We start from the raw sequence: 23,572 nt of genomic DNA on the forward strand, positions 1-23,572 counted from the left end.
TTGCTGGATTCAGGTGTCTTCTTAGTTACTGTAGAACAGAGAAATATGTAACTACTCTGTGGTGCAAGGTAATGCTGGAGCAAAGCTGTTTGCACTATGCCTATCTGAATTAATTAAACACATCGGTGGAAAGAAGGAGTCAGGATGAATGTCCTGTCATATGTAATTTCTCTGCAGAGTTATGACAAGCATAGTCTTTTGGGCTAAGTTCCCTTCAAAGCTGTCATCTTTGTGTGATTGTGTGTAGAATGCAAAGACAATAATGAATGATCCTGTGTGTTGATTTTGTTTAATAAACTTGCCATGTGCAGGAGTTATTCCTGAATTATTATTTCCTGAAATATTTTGAGTTCTGAATTAGCAAAGTGTTAGGAAGAAGGCTGTGGTTTGCGTTTTAATATGAAAGCAAATACAATCTGCTAATTTGATTTGATTCTTAATTACTTGCTTAAGTCTCAAGAATGTTTTAGAGGTGTTACAAATTCTTAGGCAGCTTCTAATATTTTATAACAGGTCATAGAGTTTAAAAGAATTTCCTCTGTTTCCTCTCTCAAGCTTGGGCAGAAAGTTTGTTTCTTTGTACCTGCTTTGCTGTCTTTCCTCTTGATTTCCTTTCTTTTTTCCTGTTGAAATTCTTCAAGCTCCATGCCTTTAGGATTTCTGTATCTTATAAACTTAATCCTTTCAGAATGCTGGTATTTGGAAGCTGTTCTAGAAACTGCTTTCCTTTCCCAGTGTTTTGATCACACAAGTGCCTCAACAGGATACTGCTTAAATGTGTGTTTTCGTCCACTGCTATTCAGGGGGAATGTATGTGACCCCTAGAATTGGTTTGACTATTGTTCTCACTGGATTCCCTCCTTCTCTTCCTAATTCCTTTCTTGCACAAATATGCACACAAGCATGTCTTCAAAGTCTCAGTGAGTTCTATCATGGCCTGTATCTCTTTTCTGAATTGGTTTTTTTCAGGCCACTTTCCGATCTGTGTTTTCTAGCCTCATTTCTTTGTATTTTCTGGCACCTCCAAATGACAATTTTGTATTTCACACCATGTGCATATTTGCAGCTTCTCTGTTAGTCTCTTTTCAGGCTTTCCTGTCTCAGCAGGCTTCATGTCCCAGTCCAGAGCCCGCCATCTACAAAAGTATTTGGAATGTGGGTCATCTCGTCTTAGGATATGAAGTTGATTTTGCAATTGCTACCTTGCCTGGCTGTGGGGTGATAGGTCTTGTCTGGAAACCATTTCTGACAGCGTGCTGGGTGAAGTGCCAGGAGGCAGCGCAGCTCAGCTCCTGAGGCTCCACTGTTGCGACAGCGCCCATCAGCAGCCTCTAGCACTGTGTGCTCTGGTGCCTGTGATCCGTTCATCGTGAACAGCCACTGAAACATCTTCCCTTCACGATTTCCAACCCTTTCCAGCAAGTTTTTAGCTCTCCTTCTTAGGACCTGTTGTTGCTTTGCGGGTTCATAGTTTTTCAGTAGTGTGGATGGATTTCCTACGTTTTGTGTTCATAAAAGGAGACAGTAACAAAGTTAGTTTGAATAAACTGCATGCATCACAATTTTATAGGCTTGCCTGTAGAGGCATACACTTAAAAAGTTTTTTCCCCTGCCGAACAGTAGAACACGTGGTGGGTTGCTCTCTCTAATTGTTCTCTGTAATTCAGAGAGAGGATGCTACCTACCATGGCTATCACTTCAGAGAGAAAAAGTGTCCCATACACACCAGACAGTGGTAACAAGGTACATGCTGCCTCATATAGTAGGTGTGAGGCAGCAATGCAAGTGATGCTTACAGTTAATCCACATCTGTATAAAGAGTTAATTCACATCTGTATGAAGTACTTATAAAACTGAACTAAATTTGCAAAATGAGTAGTATGATTTCTCCAGCATGTAATGCAGTGATACCAAACCCAACATAAATCTCTGCTTTGAAATATATTTGTATTTATATTTCAATATGAGAAACTTGGGAGCAGAGTAACCTCAGCTGAAAGTAAAGGCTAAATTGGAAGCAGTCCCCAACCCTGCCTTCTTCCTCAAGCTCCAGTTTTGTTTGTAGGCTAAAAATAAATCATTTCTTCTGGGGAGGTGTTATTTTTAGGTTTAACACAGCAAAATGTAGTGTGTTGAAGAAACTTCCCTTCTGTGAATAATAGAATATTTACAAATCATGACAGCAGCCATTAGTTTTTTTGAAAGATTGTTGGGCTACATCATAATTTTTAATATTAAATATTAAATTTACTCTCCAGTAACTGAAGAGAGTTATTGAAATAGAAATTAAATGCTCTAAATGTAAAGATTGTAAATAATTTTGAGGTGTTACAGTAAGACGAAATTGCTGACTTTTTACTTGATAGCTGTGATTGATATTTTTTATTACTTACATTAACTTTTGGCAGTATCTATTTGTTTTTGCTTAGCTGTCAAAGTATCAAAAATGAAATTGAGTGGTAGTACTGTACCTTATGTTATATTTGGCTATTCAACAAGTATAAAGAGGACTGTTCAGAAAATAGTCCTATGGGAATTTGAATTTTTAAGACAAACTCTGATAAGAGTTATTTATGATACACTCATTGCTATCACAAAGCTATTAGATTACTTCCTTTGCTAGTAGGCATCCTGTAATGAGATATACTTGAATGTCTTCAAAAAGGCACTGGTGGAAAGGTGTTTGTACCGTTGCTACTTCAATCACAGGTGAGGTTACTTCCCTCCAAGGTGTGCAGCTCCTGCTGAGGTCTCTGCCACCAGGGCTGGGCTGTTTTCCAAGATCTAACTTGTTTAAAGGTGGTTTGGGTATTTCTGCTGCCATTTGCAATGTAGATCTCATCTCAAATATAAGGGAGGGTATGATCCAGAGAGAATGTTCATTCTGGATAGAAGTACTAGGGAAGGACTAAACAGAGAAACCCACTGTTTTAAAGTTAGCATTCTCAAATAGTGAGAAGTAAAACTACTGAAAGCCAAGGGATTAGATTTGCTGTCTTTTTCCTGGCTGAGTTCTGAGTCCCTTCTCTGTCACGCTGACTCTGGTTGGAGGAAGGCAAGGGGAGTAGCTTCATATCATGTTATAATTCCTTGTTGCTTTGTCCTTTTAAATGAAAGGCAGCCAATGAGCCAGAGTATTTCTGAACATGAGTAAGACTGTACTATATAATCTTATTTTCCTGGACATTATGAATAAATAAATAAACAGTAAAGCTAATTTGCTGATGGAGAAGTCAGTAGCTCTGTGTTTTACATCTCCGTACATAAGCTAGATATCCATAAAGGGAGAGAACATCTGGCTCATAAATATTCTCTTTTGGTGAGCAAATACAATTGCAATGAAATACAACCTTAAAGGGTTAGCTAAATATTTTGTTGTATTTGTCCTGTAGCTGACTAATTTCCTGTGTTATCTTACTCTGTTTCAAGATGAGAAGAGAAATTTTGCACTGGTTCACAGTTTGCAGGTGTTAGGATATGGTTAGAAGCAAATTCTTTTAAAGCACTTAAAAACCTCCACTGACTTTGCAAACATTAAATTAAGGTGACATTTTAGGATAGTCTCTGCTTTCGGTCCAATTTGTATAACTTCCAAGAATACATTTATTTATTTATTTTACCATTACTTGTTCTTCAAAAATAATTCAAGTTCTGTGCTAATTCCAAATTCAGTTCCATTTCATTTGAAGCCATTGGGCTTTGCTAAATGAAGTACAGAATGATCTGTATATGAAAGGTTTTGTTAGACAAAAATTGAAGTGTTCAACCACTGTATCTTTCAATTGCAGTTCAAGCTTAATTGTTCTCATTCAGATAAAGTGATGAATGTGGGGGTAGTAAAATGGAGACTTGGAGTGCCTGGTGATGCTCTATTTTAGATATTGAATTTAAATTATTAAAGGCTGTGCTCCAACTGTCTGACAGAGCTAAATAGAAGCTCTTAGGGAGAATGTGTTTAAGAGAAGAACAAAAAGGTTCTGCAGGAGCAAACCGGGATGGCCATGTGTTCAACAGGTGGTTATAAATAGGACCACGCAGGAATCCTCCAGACCAATTGCCTTCCCAGCACCTAATTCCTCCTGCTCTCACGCTGCAGAGCTTCCTGCTGGAAATGCAGTGAGCAAACATGATCAACAATCATTCAGCCGAAGATTTGTTCTCATAGTCTTCAGTTCCTTACCGCCGTTAGGCTACACTGGTACCAAATCTTACAATCTCAATTCCAATTGTATCTTCGCTAGTTTTGATTCCTTCCTCCGGGTACTGGCTGCCTCCTGCCTCAATTTCTGTCTCCTTCACTTTTTCTTTCTCTGCCTTCCCTTTTTTCCAGTCCTTCTCCCCAAAACTCTGACAAGGTGGAACACAAGTTTCTTCCTCTCCTCAAATTATTTTCTCTCCCTATCATATCAGGTTTTTCTCCTCCTGGCACAGATCCAGTTTTTGTTTGCTGTGTTCCTTTTAACTCTTCCATTTTCTTACTGACACTCACAGTATTTATTGGCATCTGTGTCATGCCTGCCCTTGTCTTTCACTTTCCTCCTTTTCCTTTCCTCTGTACCTCTCACTTTCCACTGACACTTTCTCTGAACATCTTACTCTTTAGAATGCATCGTAATGTGCCAAGTCTTTTTCCATCTGTGGGGAGGGGAAAAAAATAAAGAAAAAGCTCTTGACCTGCTAGCCAGTCTTTCTCTTTTTACCTCTAAGCTCTCTCTATTCTTGTTATGTAGTTATTATTCAACCTCTTGAATCCAGTTTTTGTCTGTAGCTGCTCTCCACAAAATCTCTAATGACCTTCTTTTGAAGAATGCTCAAAACCAGGACCCCATCCTCATTACTGGCTCGTTTACTTAAATGTCTCTCATGATGTGTATGTAGCTCTTCCATTTTATAGTTTGTTTGTAAATTCTTTAGGATAGGGCACTCTTTATTTCTGTGTTTGCACAGTATTCTGCTCAATTGGTGGCTTGTTTTATGAGTAGGACTGTGAGCTATCGTGAAAGCTCAAATACCTAATATGTTTTTGATCAAAGGTTCCTTTCCCCCCTACCCTCTTCTTGGTATTTGACCAGATCAAATGGGGTAGTTTATCAGTGGGATTGGTAATAAGTAGCATTCAAAATGGCACAGCTAGTTACCTGCAGACGTCTCACAAGTTTGCATTGTGGTACAAACGTAAAGCAGAATTTTGCTAATCTTTCTCATGTGAACTGACCTACTTCAGGCAGTGGAGTACTAATATTTGCCACACAGTATGGATTTGGCTCATAATCTTGAGGAAAGCATTTGCATGCACATAGGGAATATTGTCTGGTGTTTTTCTTAAAGGCTTCATCCTCATTCCATTCCTCCTTTTGAGAATTTTTTTTTTTAACTTAAAAGTGGGAAGAACAAGGTAAGCATGATCTGACCCACATGTGATACCTAAGGAAGTTGTCTATGGACAACTTGGGACCTTGGAATCCACCCCAAGGTACTGAGGAAGCTGGTGGACATGCTCACCAAGCCTTTTCAATCATTTATCAGCAGTCCTGGCTAACTGGGGAGATGGCAGTTGACTGCAGGTTAGCAAATGTGATGCTCATCTATGAGAAGGGCCAGAAGGAGGATCTGGGGACCTACAGGCCTGTCAGCCTGACCCTGGTACTGGGGACGGTTATGGAGCATCATCTTGAGTGCCATCACCCAGCATGTACAGGACAACCAGGTGATCAGGCCCAGTCAGTGTGGGTTTATGAAAGGCAGCCCCTGCTTGACCAGCCTTACCTTCTAGGACAAGGTGACCCTCTCTGTGGATGAGGGAAAGGCTGTGGATGTTGTCTACCTGGACTTCAGTAAACCCTTTGACACATTTTCCCACGATTCTCCTGGAGAAACTGGCTGCTCATGGCTTGGACGGGTGCGCTGTTTGCTGGGTAAAAAAATTGGCTGGATGGTGGGGCCCGAAGAGTTGTGGTGAATGGAGCTAAATCCAGTTGGTGGCTGATCACAAGTGGTGTTCCCCAGGGCTGGTATTGGGGCTAGTTCTGTTTAATATCTTTATCAATGATCTGGATGAGAGGACTGAGTGCACCCTCAGTGAGTTTGCAGACACCACCAAGTTAGGTGGGAGTGTTGATCTGCTGGAGGGCAGGAAGGCTCTGCAGAGGGATCTGGACAGGCTGGATCCACGGGATGAGGACAGTTGTATGAGGTTCAACAAGGCAAAATGCCGGGTCCTGCTCTTGGGCCACAACAACCCCGTGCAACACTACAGGCTTGGGGCAGAGTGGCTGGAAAGCTGCTCATGGAGAAGTACCTGGGGGTGCTGATTGACAGAGCTGAACATGAGCAGCTTGTGCCCAGGCAGCTAAGGCAGCCAACAGCATCCTGGCCTGTATCAGCAATAGTGTGGCAGCAGGGCCAGGGCAGTGACCATCCCCTGTACTCGGCACTGGTGAGGCTGCTCCTTGAATGCTGTGTTCAGTTCTGGGGCCCTCACTACAAGAGAGACATTGAGGTGCTGGAGCAGGGCCAGAAAAGAGCAACGAAGCTGGTGAAGGGTCTGGAGCACAAGTCTCATGAGGAGCAGCTGAGGGAATGGGGGGTGGGGGGGAGGTTAGTCTGGAGAAAAGCAGGCTCAGGGGAGACCTTATCGCTCTCTACAGTTACTTGAAAGGAGGTGAGGGTCGGTCTCTTCTCTTAAGTAACAAGTGCTAGGACAAGAGGAAATGGCCTCAAGTTGCACCGAGGAGGTTTAGGTTGGATATTAGGAAAGCATGGGCAAAGGCAGCAAATGACTGAAAAGGATAGGGGAGGCACTGGAGAGCTGCCAGTACCACCACAGTCTTAACTGATGCTGTCAATGCAGAAGTGACATTTCTAGTGTTGTCACCTACAAAAATCACATGTAAATAAAATGTGTTCTATACAGGTGCAAGTACTGAATAACTTATTTTACTTTCACACCTTCCCAGATGTGAAGATTTTATGGTATTTACTTGTCAGGTTGACGATGGTTCTGATTTATTTTGTTTTATCCGTAAGAAAGGAAAGAAGGTCATTTCACTGCTATTCTTTCTCTCCCAACCTTACTTCATCCTGAAATTAGATGTTTATCCCTGGGCAGGTTTTTACATTGAAAAAAGTATAGAACTAAGTCGCACGCCCATTTTATGGTAATAGCAGGGTACTTGAATTTATCTTCAAGAGCCATATGTCGTAGCTTCATTATAAAGAAAGAAAAGGCAAAAAACTCATGCAGGATTACACAAAATGCTATAGTAATGCTGACAACTGAATTGTACTTTTTGTGTTCAATTCCAGGGCCTAAACCACAGGACTGTCTTCTCTAAATTGGGTTGGTGATGGTGTACTCCCTTTTCATGCTGTAGTGGAGGTTTTGGTCGACAGTCATTTGTTTTCTGTTCAAATTTCTAAACTTCAGTGGTGTTTACACCTTTTCAGAGTATGTGCCTTCTGCAGCAAACAGTTCATGGTGTCATGAACAGATACTGAAAGCTTAAGAGAACTGCTTTTCTGTTCAATTGAAAGAATTTTGCCAAAATATAACCTGTCATAGCCATTAACCTCTTGGACTAAAGAACTAGCTTTATTTTATAATGCAAGTGAGCAATTTGCATCTTTTACTTGTTTTCCTATTTCTGAGTATACAGATTTCAACACTGCTTTTCCAAGGTGAAGGGACAATGCAGTGAATGAAAGCAGGAGGTCTAAGAAAACCCCATGACCTGCAAGCATTCCCTTTGTCCAGCTTTCCTGTGTGGAGAAGTCACAGAGATTATTTTCTAGCCCTTATTTTTTTTTGTACTTTGTAATTTGTCTGTTATCTACAAAACTGGAAAAGAAGGAAAGATAAATAACAGCTATTTTATCTCACTTTGCTGTATGGTTGCCCTCCCTCTAATGATTCCATTTGCATAGGCAGATATTTGGCAATTTCAGTTATATTTATACAGGCTGACATTGAACGACTGTTGCTTTTGCTGCATATGACAGTATCGACTAGCACAGAATTGTGGCTGCACGTTAGTGTGCAGTCCATGTCAATGCAAACCCATTTAAAGCAGCATGAAGTTTTTTCTCCCTCATCCCCTCCCTTAATTTTTTCATTGCCTGTCTTCCTGGCAGAAGAGCTAAAATAATTACCTGCAGTCTCATTTTTCACTTTCCTACATGCAGATCTTGTGCGGTTGGGCAGCGAGCGGCTGACGGGGAGGGGCCTGCTCTGATGCAGCACAGGCAGATGACAGCAGTAGCAGCAATAGCAATCAGAGCCCTTCTCCGGGCGGGTTTTGCTGCAGTACGCTGATTGCCACTTTACAGCATCCAGCAAGATCCCCAGCAGCAGGCACTTGGAGGAGACTCTGCGTGGGCACTTGTTTAAGGAGTACCTGACTAAACAATTGGGTTATTCTTTAACTGTGGGAGAAGTGCCTGTATTCCCTTCACGCAAGCTCCCTACTGGCTTTCTGCATTCATAATTTATCGGAGCTGTTTCTCCCTCCGATTTTTTCCTATTACTTCTTTTTCTTACCCCCCCCCCCTTTTTTTTTTCTTTCCCGATCGTTATTCACCCTCCCAAATCTGTGCTGCATCACTAGCTCTCATTATGCTGTGCTCAGTAGCCCAGTGTGTTCTCCGCCTCTGCTAGGCAGTGGCAGCATGGATGGTGCTCTTGTGACGACCTCTGCTGATGCTATCAGTCCACTGCGGATAGGCATGCTGAGTAATCCTGCTGTAAATGGGCGAGGACACGGACACACGAAAAATTAACCACAGCTTTCTTCGAGACCACAACTATGTGACTGAAGGTAACATAAATACTGTCGTTATTCTCTTCTTGCATTGCATTTTCTATGCCAGGAATGCACTTTCATGTTTGGAGATATGGGCTGTTCCTTTTTTTTTTCTTCTTTTTTTTCTTTTTCTTTAAAGAGGGAGACTTTCAAGGCGTTTTTCTGTGTGATGTAGCAACAGAATCTGTTTGAATTTGCTAAATCCCAAAAGTATTCTGCCATGCTACAGCAGTATATGAAACTATATGGGCTGAAGGTGGTCTTGCATTGTGCTGAGTTTCTACTAGTGAGGTGTGCAGCACCTGGCATTGAATGCACAGTAGCTGCAGTGTAGAAGATTGGAAGCAGTTGATTGCTTAAGAAAAGAAGAAAGATTTGAGAGTACTAAAGTAAGAGAAATAATCTGTAAAGTTAACTGTTTGCTGGTGTAATAAAGGTTATGCATCTCATTTTGGTAATTATAGCCTGAGCATCACAGACATAACTGAGTTGATTGTTCCCTAGAGAACAGTATACATTTAGAAGGGATATGTAAGCATAATCTTTGAAATCCTGCTGCCTTCTTTCCACCCTCTGTGTATGTGCAAGGTACATGAGAAAAGCAAAGGTACCTTCATTTTAAATCATTCAATGGCTGGTAGCTTATTACATAAAAAGGAATTTTCCTGCAGGTGACACACATTAAATGCTGAGAGAATTTACCTTGGGACCAGTGAAATGGTTGGGTCAGGTACTGATCCATATTTCCTTGCCAGAAAGTTGGTTTAAGACTAGGCCATTTTAAGATTGATTGATTGATTGAACAGGAGAAATGATATTTGTAGGTGCTTGACTTTGCATATATATTTGTGTGTGCCGAGTTTTAACAGCACTTGCCAGCAGCAGAAATGGTACTTTGGTGTAGGCTTATATAATATGAACACACTTAACATCAGGGTCAACCAATACTACTTGAGACTCTTGTCTCCAGATTCTGTCGTCATTTGATCAATGCTCAGTCACTTAATACTCCCATGCTGCATCCTGAAATGCCATCAGCTGATGCTCTCTTGGTTATTGATGATTGGCATTTTTTTAGAACGTAGGCAAGAGCAGGATGATTTTTGCCATCCTGAGAACACAAAGCAGATTTTTCAGAAGAAGAATGCAAAATGCTGTGTACTGTCACTCTCACCAGTGGCTGGTCTAATTGTTTGCTAATCTTGCCCCTAGGACATTCTTTGCATTCTGGTTCATGTTTTGGTGCATTTTTGAATTTGCTTTGAATTTTTGCTTAATGTCTGAATGATGATTCATGTTTTGAGATGTCATAACATTTGAAGAAACTTTGTCTTAAAAATGTAGACATTTATGCCTTAGATTCTGCAAAAAGCACAGTATAATTACTGCAGTGTACTTGCTACATGTTGAGATTCAGACGTATATTTAATGGGCATGTGCAGCTGTGTTAAAATTTGGACTTTCAAGTCTGTCAGTTTTGTAATCAGAGGAAAATAATCCCTTGTGGATTTTGCAAATCAATATTTTCTTCTTCCATATATTATGGGTGTTTTCAAAATTAGTGGAGGTTTTTAGTATTTTTGGAGACACTGCTGATGCAAGTGTTAGGTTTTTGTCATGTTTTATCTTCTCTTGATATTTGGATCAGCAGGACTGGATGTTCTTCTGTGATTGCACATAGACAGCTTGTCTGAAATGGGTCAAAATAAACCTTGAGTATCAGTGTCAGCCTGTACTGTATTTTCCCTGTGATCAGAAGTCATCGTGAAATATGTTGGCATCTGATGTTGAGGTAGATGAAGTATGGGAAACCTGCAGCAGCAAAGTGTTAGTTCTTCAGCTCCAACTAGTGTAATGTTACTTGGGAATGCTCAGTTGGTCAGCTGTAATGAAACTCTTCATATCTGTTATATCTGGCATTGCCACACCTTTTAAAAGATCATGAAAATCAAGAGGGAATGGATTGATCTGTGAAATTTTTCCAGGAACACCTTCAGCTCAAAAAGCACCATCAGAAATTTTTATTCTCATTGATATATTGGTGTAAAATGCATAATGAATACATAAGTTAAACCAGTGCTTAAAATGTGCTTTGTTTGTTCTGGTTTGTTCTTCGTTTCCTAATTTTGTTTAAAGATTTGGCTCCATGAAACAATCTTTAACACTCCTCATCTGTAAAGGCCTGAAGTCATTTCACAGTCCTTACATTTGGTCCTGTGATATGTTAGTGCCGTGTGTATGGTAGTCACATACATGCAGAAATGCAGTTGCAGGCAGTAATGCATTACTTTGTTACATTGGAAAATAATTTCATTGGGGCCAAACCCAAGTCTGTCTTTTGGGGTGTCTGGCTTTTGTAATCTGCTATTTAAAACAAAGAAATACTTTATATTGTATCCAGTGTATTAGAGAAGTTACTGGTTCATTGTTGTCTGCGAATAACTATGATTTTATCTTGTGTTTTCAGAGTTTAAAAATCTTGGTAAGGGGTGTCCTCTGTCCTTGCTGCTCCATGCAGCAGACTCAATTCATTTACAAAAGAAGGTGTTTCTGACCTTTATATGCACTTTCTTCCTCTCTGTTCCCTGAGGAAAGTAAAGCCAGCAATAATAAAGAAGATAAGGGTTAACTATAGCATTGCTTCAGCTCTCTTCCTCTTCTACATCTTTTGCGATTTAAAACCAATAAACAACCAGGTGACATATGAATTCACAGGAAAACTGTGAGCCAAATCGGATTTGCTCTGCTGTCTCTAGTGGACTGAGTGTGTTCCTAATGAAACTGCTTGCTTGAGCAAAGTCAAATTTCATCTCTTTGATAGGTCATTATTTTGTAACACTGGGGTTATCTGTATCAAACATGGCTGTACCTTGACTATGAAAAATTGAGTTGTTTTTTAAATCTCAAAAATTCCCTGGTTTGATGGTTGATGTTTTACCGTTCATGTTACACTGTTTCTGGTAATAGGCATTACAGACACACATATGACAGCAGTGACTACCTGGACTTGTTTCTCCTGCTACGTATGTGTACCTGCAGTAAAACCAATGAAGTTAAAACAAGCAGGACTTGAATAATTTTGTCACTGTAAGTCTTAAAATTATGTTACAGTTGCACAATGGAAAAGGCAGTTTAGTTTGAGCAGCAATATACAGTAAGTTCATTAATGATCACTTTCAGAAGCAGTTTTTGAAGGAAACCTCTTTAATTGCAGTTGTTTGTGCCGGGGAAGCAGAAAAGGCCTGATGAGACTTGTAAAGAGAAAATGGAGAAAGACCTGAGGCCTAGAAAATGTGACCTGTGAAGAAAGGTTGAATTTTTTTATGTGAAGGTGATGAAACAGTGGGATATATTGCCTAGGGAGCTTGTGTAGTTCCTATCACTGAGGTTTTTAAAAGCAGGTGACAGAGATGCCTGTAAGAAATGACATGAGGATAGCTGAGCCTCCCTTGGGGCAGAGGAATGGGTGAGATGACCTCTGAGATCTGCTCAGGCTTGTGATTCATTGCCGAGCTGTGTTTTATCTTTATTGCCTCTTGCACCCAGCTGCGGGAGCCAGCTGCCCAGGAGGTGCTGGGTCAGTAAAATGTATTATTTCCACAACACCTTTAGAAGAACTGAAAAGAGAGGAGAGGCACGGCGTAACAAAGGAAAGAAGATGGGCTGGGTGGGAGGAACATGAGCCTTCCTCACTTACAGGCAAAGTGTGTTAGGAGAGGTGGCAAGAACATTGCGGACAGTGAGTTGGGGAAGGGATGAAGGAGGGAAAAGACTTGTGTGCTTTTGGGGACAGAGAATGTCCTTCAGTCTGAGAGTTCCCTTGACGTTGTTAGTGGTAAAACTGACAGGACTACTGATGTGCTTTGCTATCTCAGGACCTTAGGATCAGCCATGCGGGATCTCATACAGAACAGTGAATTGCGTGGTCTGGCTGCTGTGTTCCTGGCAAGGGGAAAAAGCTATAGGAAACAACAGTGTTGCTCCTTTGATCAACTGCACTGTAATTCGTTACTCTGTAATTTATAGATTTAATGATTGACAGAGAAATAATGAACAAAATTCACTGTTCTTACCAAACTATATTAAGCGATGTGATTCACCTCCGTGATCCCAAATTTACCAGAGAAATGCTTTTCTAGTGGTGAAGGCATTCTGAAGATTGTATGCAGACAGGCCTACTGTATTGATTCATCCCTTCTTTTTTATGGATTATCTCTATTTTGGGAAGAAATAGGAAGTTGCTTATGCTTTCAGTTTCTAGAGAGAGACAGGTTCCTCCCTTTGGTCTAGGCCTGCAAAGTCAAGTGAAGCCAGTAAAGTTGTCCAGGTGCAGTGGGACAGAAGCTGACCTTCACTATCTAGTCATTTATATGGCCAAATGGTGCAGATTGGTTCCATATGGCTTAATTTCTATTAAAAAGTTAATCATGTTAATGGTGTATTAACCTCCTCAAATGTGGTATTTGGAGAATAATGAGAATTACCAGTGCAGTGTAAAACATATTGAATCATAACCATGTGAAACATTTATTATAGAGGATGAAAAAAGATGGGTTTTTTTCCTTAATGATTTTAAAGGAAAATCCTCTGCAGATAATGAAAAAAGATTTGGGGGGCTTTTACCCCCTTCACTAAAGAAATTAGTATCTCTGTTCTGTATTAATCAAAGTTAAGGGAAATTATTCAATGTTTTCATCTGTCAAGAAGAATTTTATTTATGAACTTATCTTTCATAAACACTCAAATGTAATTTGAAGAAGAGCTGACTACCTGAGAGTATTGGGTGAATATAGTGACAGGTACTGCTCTACTGGCTCAGGCTCACCATCAGTCCAGTCTGTTCACTTATTTCTGAGAAGCTTATTAAGAAAAGTGCAAGAAGTAACTCTTCCTCTCTTAACCTCCAGCAGTTCAGGATTTATGTTGTGAATATTGATGGTTTTTGTCTTTTTACAAAACTCACTTAGAAAGAAACAGTTTTGGAATGACCACAGAAGTTATTGCTCATTGTTATTCTATTCACATGTGTTACTTAGCTTTTTATTTCAAGTCGAGTATGAACAGAGGTAAACCTTGTTAAAGCATAACTTTGCCCCTTGTTAAACACGATATAGTTATGTCCTTTTGTGCAGGGATTTGGTTCTCCTTTCATTCACAATGCTATTCAGATGGATGTTGTGGGTAGCCTTGAAGATTTGGATTAATAAGGTGTATTCCCTCCAAGTGACGGTGCTGGCTTTGTAATCTTTATTCATGCAGCTTAGTTGGGAGAAGCCACAGAGGCAGGGCGAGAGCAGAGCTGTTGTGCTGGCTCGCACTGGAGCCTGAACTGTTTGCTCACCCACTCAAACCTGCTGCTGGATGGGTGGTTCAGGATGCAGGAAAATTAGACATTGGTACTATGCAAAGCTTGGATCTGCACAGCGCAGACATTTAAGGCAACGTCCAGTGTGGGCAACATGGGGCAGTAATTCACTCAGACAAGCCTGGAAAAAGCAATATAGGCTTAGCCAAAGTGAATTACGCTGTCAGCAACACTTGTCACTATACAGTACCAGCTACACATTCAAAGTACTCCATAGATTCAATTTTCATACAACCTATATTAGGCAATCATAATATCATCATCTCTCTTTCACTTGCCAAAACTGCCTTCTGAAGAAATCATAATTAGGAATAGGATTAGGACAGTTGACCCTAGACTGGGATTTTGGAGTTAATTTGCAGCATTCCTGAAGGGCAGGGACATGCTGGTGTTAACATCTTACAGCCTCCTCAAAAGGCTTGCCACTTCAAGTTTGTGGGCTGGCTGCTAGGTCTTCCTAAGAGGGCACTTCAAGCTACTCTGAACTGCAGGACATGCTTAAAAGGCATGAAGTTAACTTGGTTTGGATCTCCATTTAATGTCATGCATCCACTTGACAATTATTCACCAGTGTCACATGTACGCCGTGGAATGTTACCAAGTGTGACTAAACTGCGTGGCAATGTTCCCCATTTGCAAAGGCATAAATCTTCAGTGCTGGTTTTGGTGGGTTGCCCTCAGGGACTGATGGTAATTTTGTCTCTCTTTGCATAGATCATCAACAGATGATCTCCCACTCAGTAACTAAATAATGGCTGCTATATATAGTTGCTGTGTAGTGATAGAGGTCCTGGAGAAATGAGTAAGACGTACTAACAAAAGAAAAGAACTGTCTAGAATATTAGCTGCATGATAAACCAGCCAGGCGCTTCCATAGCATTGAGTACACAGGGCTGCAAAAGAATGTGGTTGTACCAGTCTGGGGCTTTTCTCAGGTACCAGCAGTGTCTGAGTGGCACAAAAAGACCAATTAGTTTCAGCAGTTTAGCCTATATGCAGTTTATTCATATGTATATTAAGATATATAGACAAATATGGACTAGAAACATTATAAATAGAAATATTTAGAGTATGTTTAACTGTATAACTACTATCCAGAGGAGGACCAGAAGAATGTTCAGAGGAGTGGAGCACCTCTCCTATGAGGAAAGGGTGAGAGAGTTGGGGTTGTTCAGCCTGGAGAAGAGAAGGCTCCAGGAAGACCTTATTGTGGCCTTTCAGTACTTAAAAGAGGCCTAGAAGAAAGATGGTGAGAGACTTTTTAGCAGGGCCTGTTGCGATAGAACACAATGGTTTTAAATAAAAGAGGGGTGATTCAGGCTGGACGTGAGGAAGAAATTCTTTACAGTGAGGGTGATGAAACACTGGCACAGGTTGCCCAGAGAGGTGGTAGATACGCCATCTGTGGAGACATGGCCAGGCTGGATGTGGTTCTGGGCAGCCTGATCTAGTGGAAGGTGTCCCTGCTTATTTCAGGGGGGTTGGACTAGATGACCTTTGAAAGTCCCTTCCAATCCGAACTATTCTATGGTTCTATATGTAACAGATTTAGCTACATACAAACCTTAAAAATGGAAGTTCAGGGGTCAACAGTGCAGTGTATGTGGAAGATAAAACACAGACACAAAATGTGATGTATGCAAGCTCTCTCTCTGTGCCAGATTTCTTTCTAATTGAAGCTGACAATTCAAAAGCATTGAATAATGTAAAGCTAAACACCACCGCACAGGTAGAGTCAGTGTCCTTGTTCACTGTAGGAGAAGTTTATTTAGTGTATGCTTCATGGTGAAAAGCAAACTGTACCTTGCAATGTATTTTGTTTTCTATGTAGACCTCAGATATTTCAGCAATATATCATGTGTTTAAATGGTGAGTTTAGAGAATAATAGATGTGGTTCTTACATCAGTTTAAAATGTGAAACACGATACAATAACACTGAATATTTTATAATAGAAAAAGAACTGAGTATCTTTTATTACAGCCATAAAAAGGGAATCAATCATTGCTGCTTACATTGTGTTACTATATCATTACTAGTTTCAGCATCTTTGAGACTTTCCTTCCGTAGTTTATTTCATCCACTGTTGTAAAGCTTTGCATAGAGGAATATACGCTAAGAGAAGACAAGGTATTTGCTGGCTAATATCAGTGTAGTTCTTTTGGCCACGGCAAGGATATTAGAGTAGGTAATTACCTCAGAAAAATGAGAGGAAGTTGTTATGGGGATTTTTGTTTTTTAACAAGAAAGGGTTTTAAGGGCACATCTAGCCATATTCAAGCATTTTCTTGATCAATTATTTCCGTAGTTCTTAGGTTAACACTAAGCTTGCCTGTAGTAACGAATGTGGTCTAGGTTGCTGGTTCCTTGTCAAAGTTTCCCAATTCTTTACCAAGAACAAAAAACCAACCTAGGAAAGCAGCCTTACAGATGGTAATAGAGTTCCTTTTCTCGGGAATGTTTCCTTGCTGAAAAACTACTGTACCTGTTATTTTCATTGCTTAAATGCAAATTACATCACTCTGTGTTTTGCCAGTGCAAATATTAGTAATAAAAATGTACATTAAGAGACTCAGTTCCTAATAAAATCTTTCAGCAAAACACATCGTGCAGTTCAGTGACTTTTGTGAATTATTAATATGACAGGGGTCTGGGATCTGTGTTGTTAAATACAGTGTATTTAACTGGGATCTGTCTTGTTAAATATAACAGTGCTTTTTCATATTTACTGATTCATCTGTTTAAAAAAAGAGAAAAATAGGGAAACATCTGTGTGTAATATAATGGTATTTGTGTGTGTTTTACTTAGGAACAGAGTACATGAGAAAGTAAAGGACCGAGAGTTGGTTTATTATCTTCTAGTTCCAGTTCAGCTCAAGTCTGAGTAGAATGTAATTAATTGTCACCTTAATTCTTCCTATTAGTAGTGCTTTTGTTGTTTATGTGACCTAGGCATTGCAGGTAGTTGGTGACTGTGCAAAATAACACCATTTGCGTAAATTCTGAGGTTAATGCTGCCCTGTGATAGTACTGATTGCATTAAAGACAGCCATAACATGCTCTGCTTGTTGGGCCAGTTTCTAGTAAAAATAAAGATTGTCAGAGTTCAATGAAAAATAAATGATTGCTTATTTCTGTCTCTCTGTTTTTAATGGATGCATATTATTTCTCCTTAATCTAAGACATTAAATGAGTCTTTCAAAATACAACAAAAATAGTTTCAAACAGTGAGCTGGTCAGTAAATTTCAATAATGTATTTCTAAACTTTTACCCAGTCAATGCAATCTCACATTCTATTAATTTTGAGAGTTTTCAATTGATGATATAACTTGGCACAAGGTCTTTAATAAACTTTTCCAGGGTTTTCAAATATCTAGTGTAAATCAGGCTCTGTCACTATTTCATAAATAATTTCTGATAGTGTCTTTATTTCTTCAATATAATGAAAAGAAAAATTCAACTAATAAATTCAGGACTAAATTAGTTAGTAGAATTCAACAAATAGTCCCAGTGGACTGGTAAGCACAGGGCAAAATTGGCTGCAAGGGTAGCACACAAAACTTGTGTCATGCTAGAAGTTAATTTTGACTTTGATTTGATATCTTTTCTTTCCACATGCAGATCTGTGATATGGGAATAAGCAGTACAAGATGAAGTCAGATGTGTATGCTGTAGTCTTCTTTGAGTGGGAGATTTAGGTCAAGTATACTCTCTTTAGCCAGCAGTGAAGCTCAGAGCGGATTTCACATAAGCAGTCTCTTTGAAATGGGTAGCTGAGAGTTATTACACGTCTTATAGAAATTCCTGGAATACCTGATGCCAAGAGTCAAGTTATGGTCATATGGGTGGTGGTGCTTCTCATTGCTCGGGTGCACTGTGAATATGATTTTGTGCATGTTGTGTGCTGTACTTCTATATATGTTATACTCACGGAAGTGTTATGGATGGCTGCTAGTACACGTTGCCTGGTGTGTCTGTATTCATTCCAGTTGTTATGCTTGGAATGTGAATCTAGAAGTATGAGAGTGGCTGTGTAGAAGTTTCAGCATTGGGAGATGGGACAGTAAGAGCTTGTATGTAGGGCACTGTCTGTCTTTCAAGTCCCTTAAGATTCACAGACTGTTTTGGTGTATGTATGTCAGTGTTTGCTGATCAGGGAAGTGAGACTTGGTCTGTGGCTGGAATGAAACTTTCCTTACACCATGGTGTGAGAAGCAATGTCTTTGCATTTCTGATTTTCCCATGTGGTGGTGATGAGCTGCAGTTTTGATTACCTGGACATGACTTTCGGTTTTTAGGGCTAGGTATGTACTTAACTGCTAGATTCAACATTTCTGTGCTTCCACTTGCATTTCAGGAAAATGGGTCACACAGAGTAGAGGCCCTTCGTAGCACTGTGTAAATGTTACAGAGGTGCTAGATTAAAAACAAGTTGCATCTGTTAGTAGTAATGATACTGAAAATCAACCCATTATATTAAGATTTACTAGCTGCAAGAATTTACACTATGTCCAAGTGAAGAGTTTTAGTTGCTTAAACTTTGAACTGTCCTGCAGAAATTACTGCAGAATGTGACTTTGTACAAACAGTCGCTTGTTTGTTGCATTGACCTTTCCCAGTTTTTCGGTTAGGTTGAAATACTGAGAATGTTTCTTTTACTTTTTCATACCTTCAAATCAATATCAAGGTGTTTTAAACTTGGGGTTTGGTTTGAAACCGCTTATGGATGCTATTATTAGCAGCAAATAGTCCATTCTCCAGAGGAAGCTGTAGCTTGGGCTGCCCACCCTTACTTCTCTGCTGCTGTGGGTGCCTGTCCCATTGTAGAGGGACTATAAGCAGAGGTGAAAGAAGTGCTGATTAGCCCAGCAACCTGAGCCCAGCTTCTACATAAAATGTCGGCAAACTTGGCCTGTTGTTAAATTTGTCCCTTGCTAGCAGAGAGGGAAACACCACACCTGCCTGCCCTGGAGAACACAGCTTGTGGTGAGCAGTGCTGACTTCTGCCTGCCATCAGGGCCTCATTGCTGCTCCATGCAAACTGTTCAGTGTGCACCAGTTACTCTGTGTCGTAAAGACTTACGTAGTAGTGACGCTTACTGTAATGCCTCTTCAAAACCACCTTTCTATAAGGCTTTTGTAATATTTATGCATGGTAGAAAGAAAGGGGGAAATATGAGCTGCATAAGTATGTTGGAAAAATGTTTGACAGTTATCCTGGATGTACCTGGGAAATGGTAGTAGAAGTACTAATATTAGATCTGAAAGCAGAAAGCTTTGATGCTTCTGTGTTATAAATAATTACTAACAAAGACGATTGCCAATGTGGAGAATTGTTTGCAGGGGGAATTAATTTCTGATTGTTAAATGTAAGTATATTTAGACAGAAAACGATTTTTGTTTCTGAAAGCCAAGAAGTTGGTATAAATTGGAGGAATTAGTGATTTGAACTCCACATAGCAAACAGCCTGGTTATTACAGATGAGGCTTGATAGATGTAGTTGTATTGAACTCAGCACAGCATGCTATTCCTTTATTTTATATTTTAATGACTGAGTTCAGTCATCATGGGTGGCATATTATTGTTAGCAATAAGATTTACAGTTTTCTGTCCTGAATCATTGGAAATATTTTTAAGCTCTTATTGTCCCTCTTGCTAAGTCACCTCTGATCTAGAAATCTCCATTCGTAATATGTTTGTTCATAAGAGCATATACATTCATGGATCTTCATTGTCCAAGATAATAAGGCATCCAGTAACTTCAGACACTTTTGAGATTTAATTTTAAGGCTAAATAGAAAACCATATCTGAATTTTGCCAAGATTTAAAATGCTTTTAACTTTAGAGCTACCACTAACCCTTTTGCCTTGCTTTAAATCTGATTTCTCTAATGTATTCATCTACCCATTCTAAAATGTTGTTTTATTCTGCAGCGTGACAGATTTAGAGTAACTTGGGAGAGCACATTAGTTCTGTAGTTTTACATGCTTTAAAAGATCTGTATCATAGGTTAATGGGGTCAGTATTTGAATTAACAAGTTGTTAACTGATGATGCCTAAAATATATGGAATCGTAGAATAGTTTGGGCTGGAAGGGGCCTTTAAAGGTCATCTAATCCGACCTGCCTGAAATAAGCAGGGACATCTTCAACTAGATCAGGTTGCTCAGAGTGCCGTCCAGCCTGACCTTGAACGTTTCTGTGGATGGGGCATCTACCACCTCTCTGGGCATCCTGTTCCAGTGTTTCAACACCCTCATTGTAAAAAATTTCTTCCTAATATCTAGTCTAAATCTACCCTCTTTTAATTTAAAAACCATTGTGTTCTATTGCAACAGGCCCTGCTAAAAAGTCTCTCCCCATCTTTCTTATAGGCCCCCTTTAAACACTGGAAGGCTGCAATAAGGTCTTCCTGGAGCTGTCTCCAGGCTGAACAACCCCAACTCTCTCTTATGTAAAGAGTTATTTTTTTTTCTGTTCCTTGTTCTGTGGCTCACTGAGAAACCTTCTGCTGGAGCACAGGCAGATTTTCATATAAGTGTTTTCATTTTATTTTTCAAAACCTGCCTTTACTGGTGGAAGCACAAACTGAGTTTATTGACAGAGTGAAATAGCAGCGCATAGGGCAGAAACAGAGATGAGGCAAAGCACCTGTTCATCCTAATAGCTCTTAAAAGCAATAACCCAGCAGTTCCCTGAAGCTTTTATCCAATTCAGAATCCCCAGAGCTCCTCTTTCCAGCTGTGGGGGTACCCAGATCGTATCTGTGGATAACTGATTGTTCTGGAGCCATCTTGTTCCTGCAATTCTATGAGCGAGTCTCAGAGAAGCTGTGGTCTGGCCTCCCCTCTGTGTGTTCCTCTATATGAAAAGAGAGGAGCAGAAAATTATTTAGACATTTTTATTAGCTTATGTTTCAGGGGTGAGAGATTTTGTGCATTGCAGACAAACTAAATGCAGAAGCTAATATTAAAACAGAAATGCTTTGGAAGTCCAGTAAATACGTGGATATAAGCATGTGGATTCTGTCTGTGTCCATTTGCTGCCCTTTTTCCCAGTGGTGGTGAGTATGCCAGCCTCTCAATTCACCCCTGAATCACTGCTGCTACCAGCCCTCTGTGTGACAACGCTGGAAACATAACAATCACATTTTTTACCCTTAATACTACTTTTAAAGATTAAGTCTTTAATGAAGTTACAAAAAAGCAGGGTTAAATAATGAACTCTGTGGTTGGTCTATTAGCAGCAGCCATGCCTATTAGAGTCTTCAGCTAATTTAAAGCTATGTAGTTCTGCCTGAGTCCTGTATAATCTTTCCAGATTTCTTCTGTTACTGTTTCTATTTGAAATTAATTTCATAATATTTGTGATTTTGGTAAGTCTCAGTTTACCATCTGAAATACTCATGCCTGTATCATATATTTACCACAATAAATGTGATAGAAGACATGAGCTATAGTTTCTCTGTGTTTAATATGTTTTAACTCACAGATAGCTGGCATTTTCCAGAATCTGAATCTCAGATAGAGTAGCACACTGTGTTTGAAGAAGAGGAAGAAAGAGATGCTGATCAGTTCTTAGATTTCAAAATCTGGGCTAAGTCTGAAATACATCCATTGTTCTATATGTCTGATATGTGGTCAAGTCTGGAAATTATACAAGAAAGTAAGGATATTTTGGGACTAAATACTTAAAAGTATAATTTTCATTTTCCCCTGGTTCATACTACCTTTTACCCAGGCAACAAATACTTTCTTAAACCCAGTGGTCTGCCTTGAAGTCCCCTTTCAAGTGCTTCTGGTATATGCCTTCATGCTGCTAAAGTTCCTTTGATCTCCTTTTGGCCATTTTCCAGACTATCTTTTAATTTCTTTTGTGCATTTTCCATACCAGCCTTAATTCCTGCCAGAAGGTAACTGTTCCATCTCTGTTCAAGCAGGGCCCAAAGCTTTAAATTCTCCACATCTCTCTCTCTGGAAGTAATACTCCCTGCTCAGATGGAGGAGAAGTTAGGAATATGTAGATCCAAGCAGTGCTGGGAGAGAAATAAGGAGACGGAAATACAGTCATTCCTTCCTTGACTACAGTTGTTCTTCCATGTGCTGCTTCGCTTGATTGTAGTGATACTTGGCTTTTACCTGCAATACTCGCTACTCTTCAAGGTCCAGAAATCTTTATTGGAAAAGAAAAGGAAATCCAGCCAAAACTGTAACTCATTTGTCACTCTTTACCAAGTTCTTTCTGCTATCTGTACTTATATCCATTGGATTTTGTGAGGGCAAGATTTGGCATTGCCACTCAGTACCATTCTGTTACTGTCATTAAAGGTCTTGGATGTGACTCAAAGTCGTCTTGGACCTGGAGTTACTGGTTTATCGGTATATGACTCTCACATGCAAGGGCAGGGTCTCCTTGGAATTTTAAGAGTCCCTACTTCTACACCATTCTATTGAAAAGGAATTTCTGACTTTGGAAGGAAGCCCGACAGGCTTCCTGGGTAAGGTCCTAGTTAAATAGGTTAGTATCAACAGAGATGTCTGATGAATGGGGTCAAGATTTTACCAGATTTTACCAAGGGAAAAGCTAGTGATATATCTTTTTTTTAAGTTTACCACTATGCTGTAGAACTGGAAGTGACTGGAAATAATGGAAGTTGTATGAAGATTTTAAAAACTTAAATGTACTACTTGTTTTTGTTAGGACACTAAGATCCACATTTCTATCAAAGAGCAACAATGTCTTCTTTAAAATGCTGACAGGTTGTTACAGCCTTTATGTAATTGTGGTTTAGTATCCAGTGAAGTCTATTATGAAACTGCCACTGGCTTGAGTGGGATTGGACGAGGCTGCCTGGCTTTGCATAACTGTGTTCTGTATATGTTCCCTCTACTCTGCTCTTGTGAGACCGCACTTGGAGTATTGTGTACAGTTCTGGTGTCCTCAACATAAAAAGGACATGGAGCTGTTGGAGCAAGTCCAGAGGAGGGCCACAAGGGTGATAAGAGGGCTGGAGCACCTCCCATATGAAGGCAGGCTGAGAAAGTTGAGGCTCTTCAGCCTGGAGAAGAGAAGGCTGCGTGGAGACCTCATAGCAGCCGTCCAGTATCTGAAGGGGGCCTATAAGGATGCTGGGGAAGGGACTCTTCGTTAGGGATTGTAGTGGTAGGACAAGGGGTAATGGGTTTAAACTTAAACAGGGGAAGTTTAGATTAGATATAAGGAAGAAGTTCTTTACAGTGAGGGTGGTGAGGCACTGGAATGGGTTGCCCAAGGAAGTTGTGAATGCTCCATCCCTGGCAGTGTTCAAGGCTAGGTTGGACAGAGCGTTGGGCAACATGGTTTAGCATGAGGTGTCCCTGCCCATGGTAGGGGGGTTGGAACTAGATGATCTTAAGGTCCTTTCCAACC

At 40.0% G+C, this 23,572-nt stretch overlaps 1 protein-coding gene across 5 annotated transcripts in view; it reads left to right on the plus strand.

Moving 5' to 3' along the window:
• The window catches only part of PPP2R2C (protein phosphatase 2 regulatory subunit Bgamma), a 198,195-nt gene that overhangs the window by 46,151 nt on the left and 128,472 nt on the right, over nucleotides 1-23,572 (plus strand). For 2 of the 5 annotated variants that reach the window (XM_030491965.1, XM_030491967.1), the window contains exon 1: nucleotides 8,242-8,813. The exons of 2 other annotated variants lie outside the window; for them this stretch is intronic. Coding sequence is in view for 1 of the 3 variants with exons in the window: in XM_030491964.1 (XP_030347824.1) it covers nucleotides 8,744-8,813 (70 nt within the window). In the remaining 2 variants the exon portion in view is untranslated. Of the gene's footprint in view, nucleotides 1-8,217; nucleotides 8,814-23,572 lie in introns of those variants that run through there. One more of the 5 variants, XM_030491964.1, reaches the window with a different exon arrangement.

The sequence above is a fragment of the Strigops habroptila genome, chromosome 7, assembly GCF_004027225.2.
Source record: "Strigops habroptila isolate Jane chromosome 7, bStrHab1.2.pri, whole genome shotgun sequence".
In the NCBI taxonomy this organism is placed as follows: Eukaryota; Metazoa; Chordata; class Aves; order Psittaciformes; family Psittacidae; genus Strigops; species Strigops habroptila.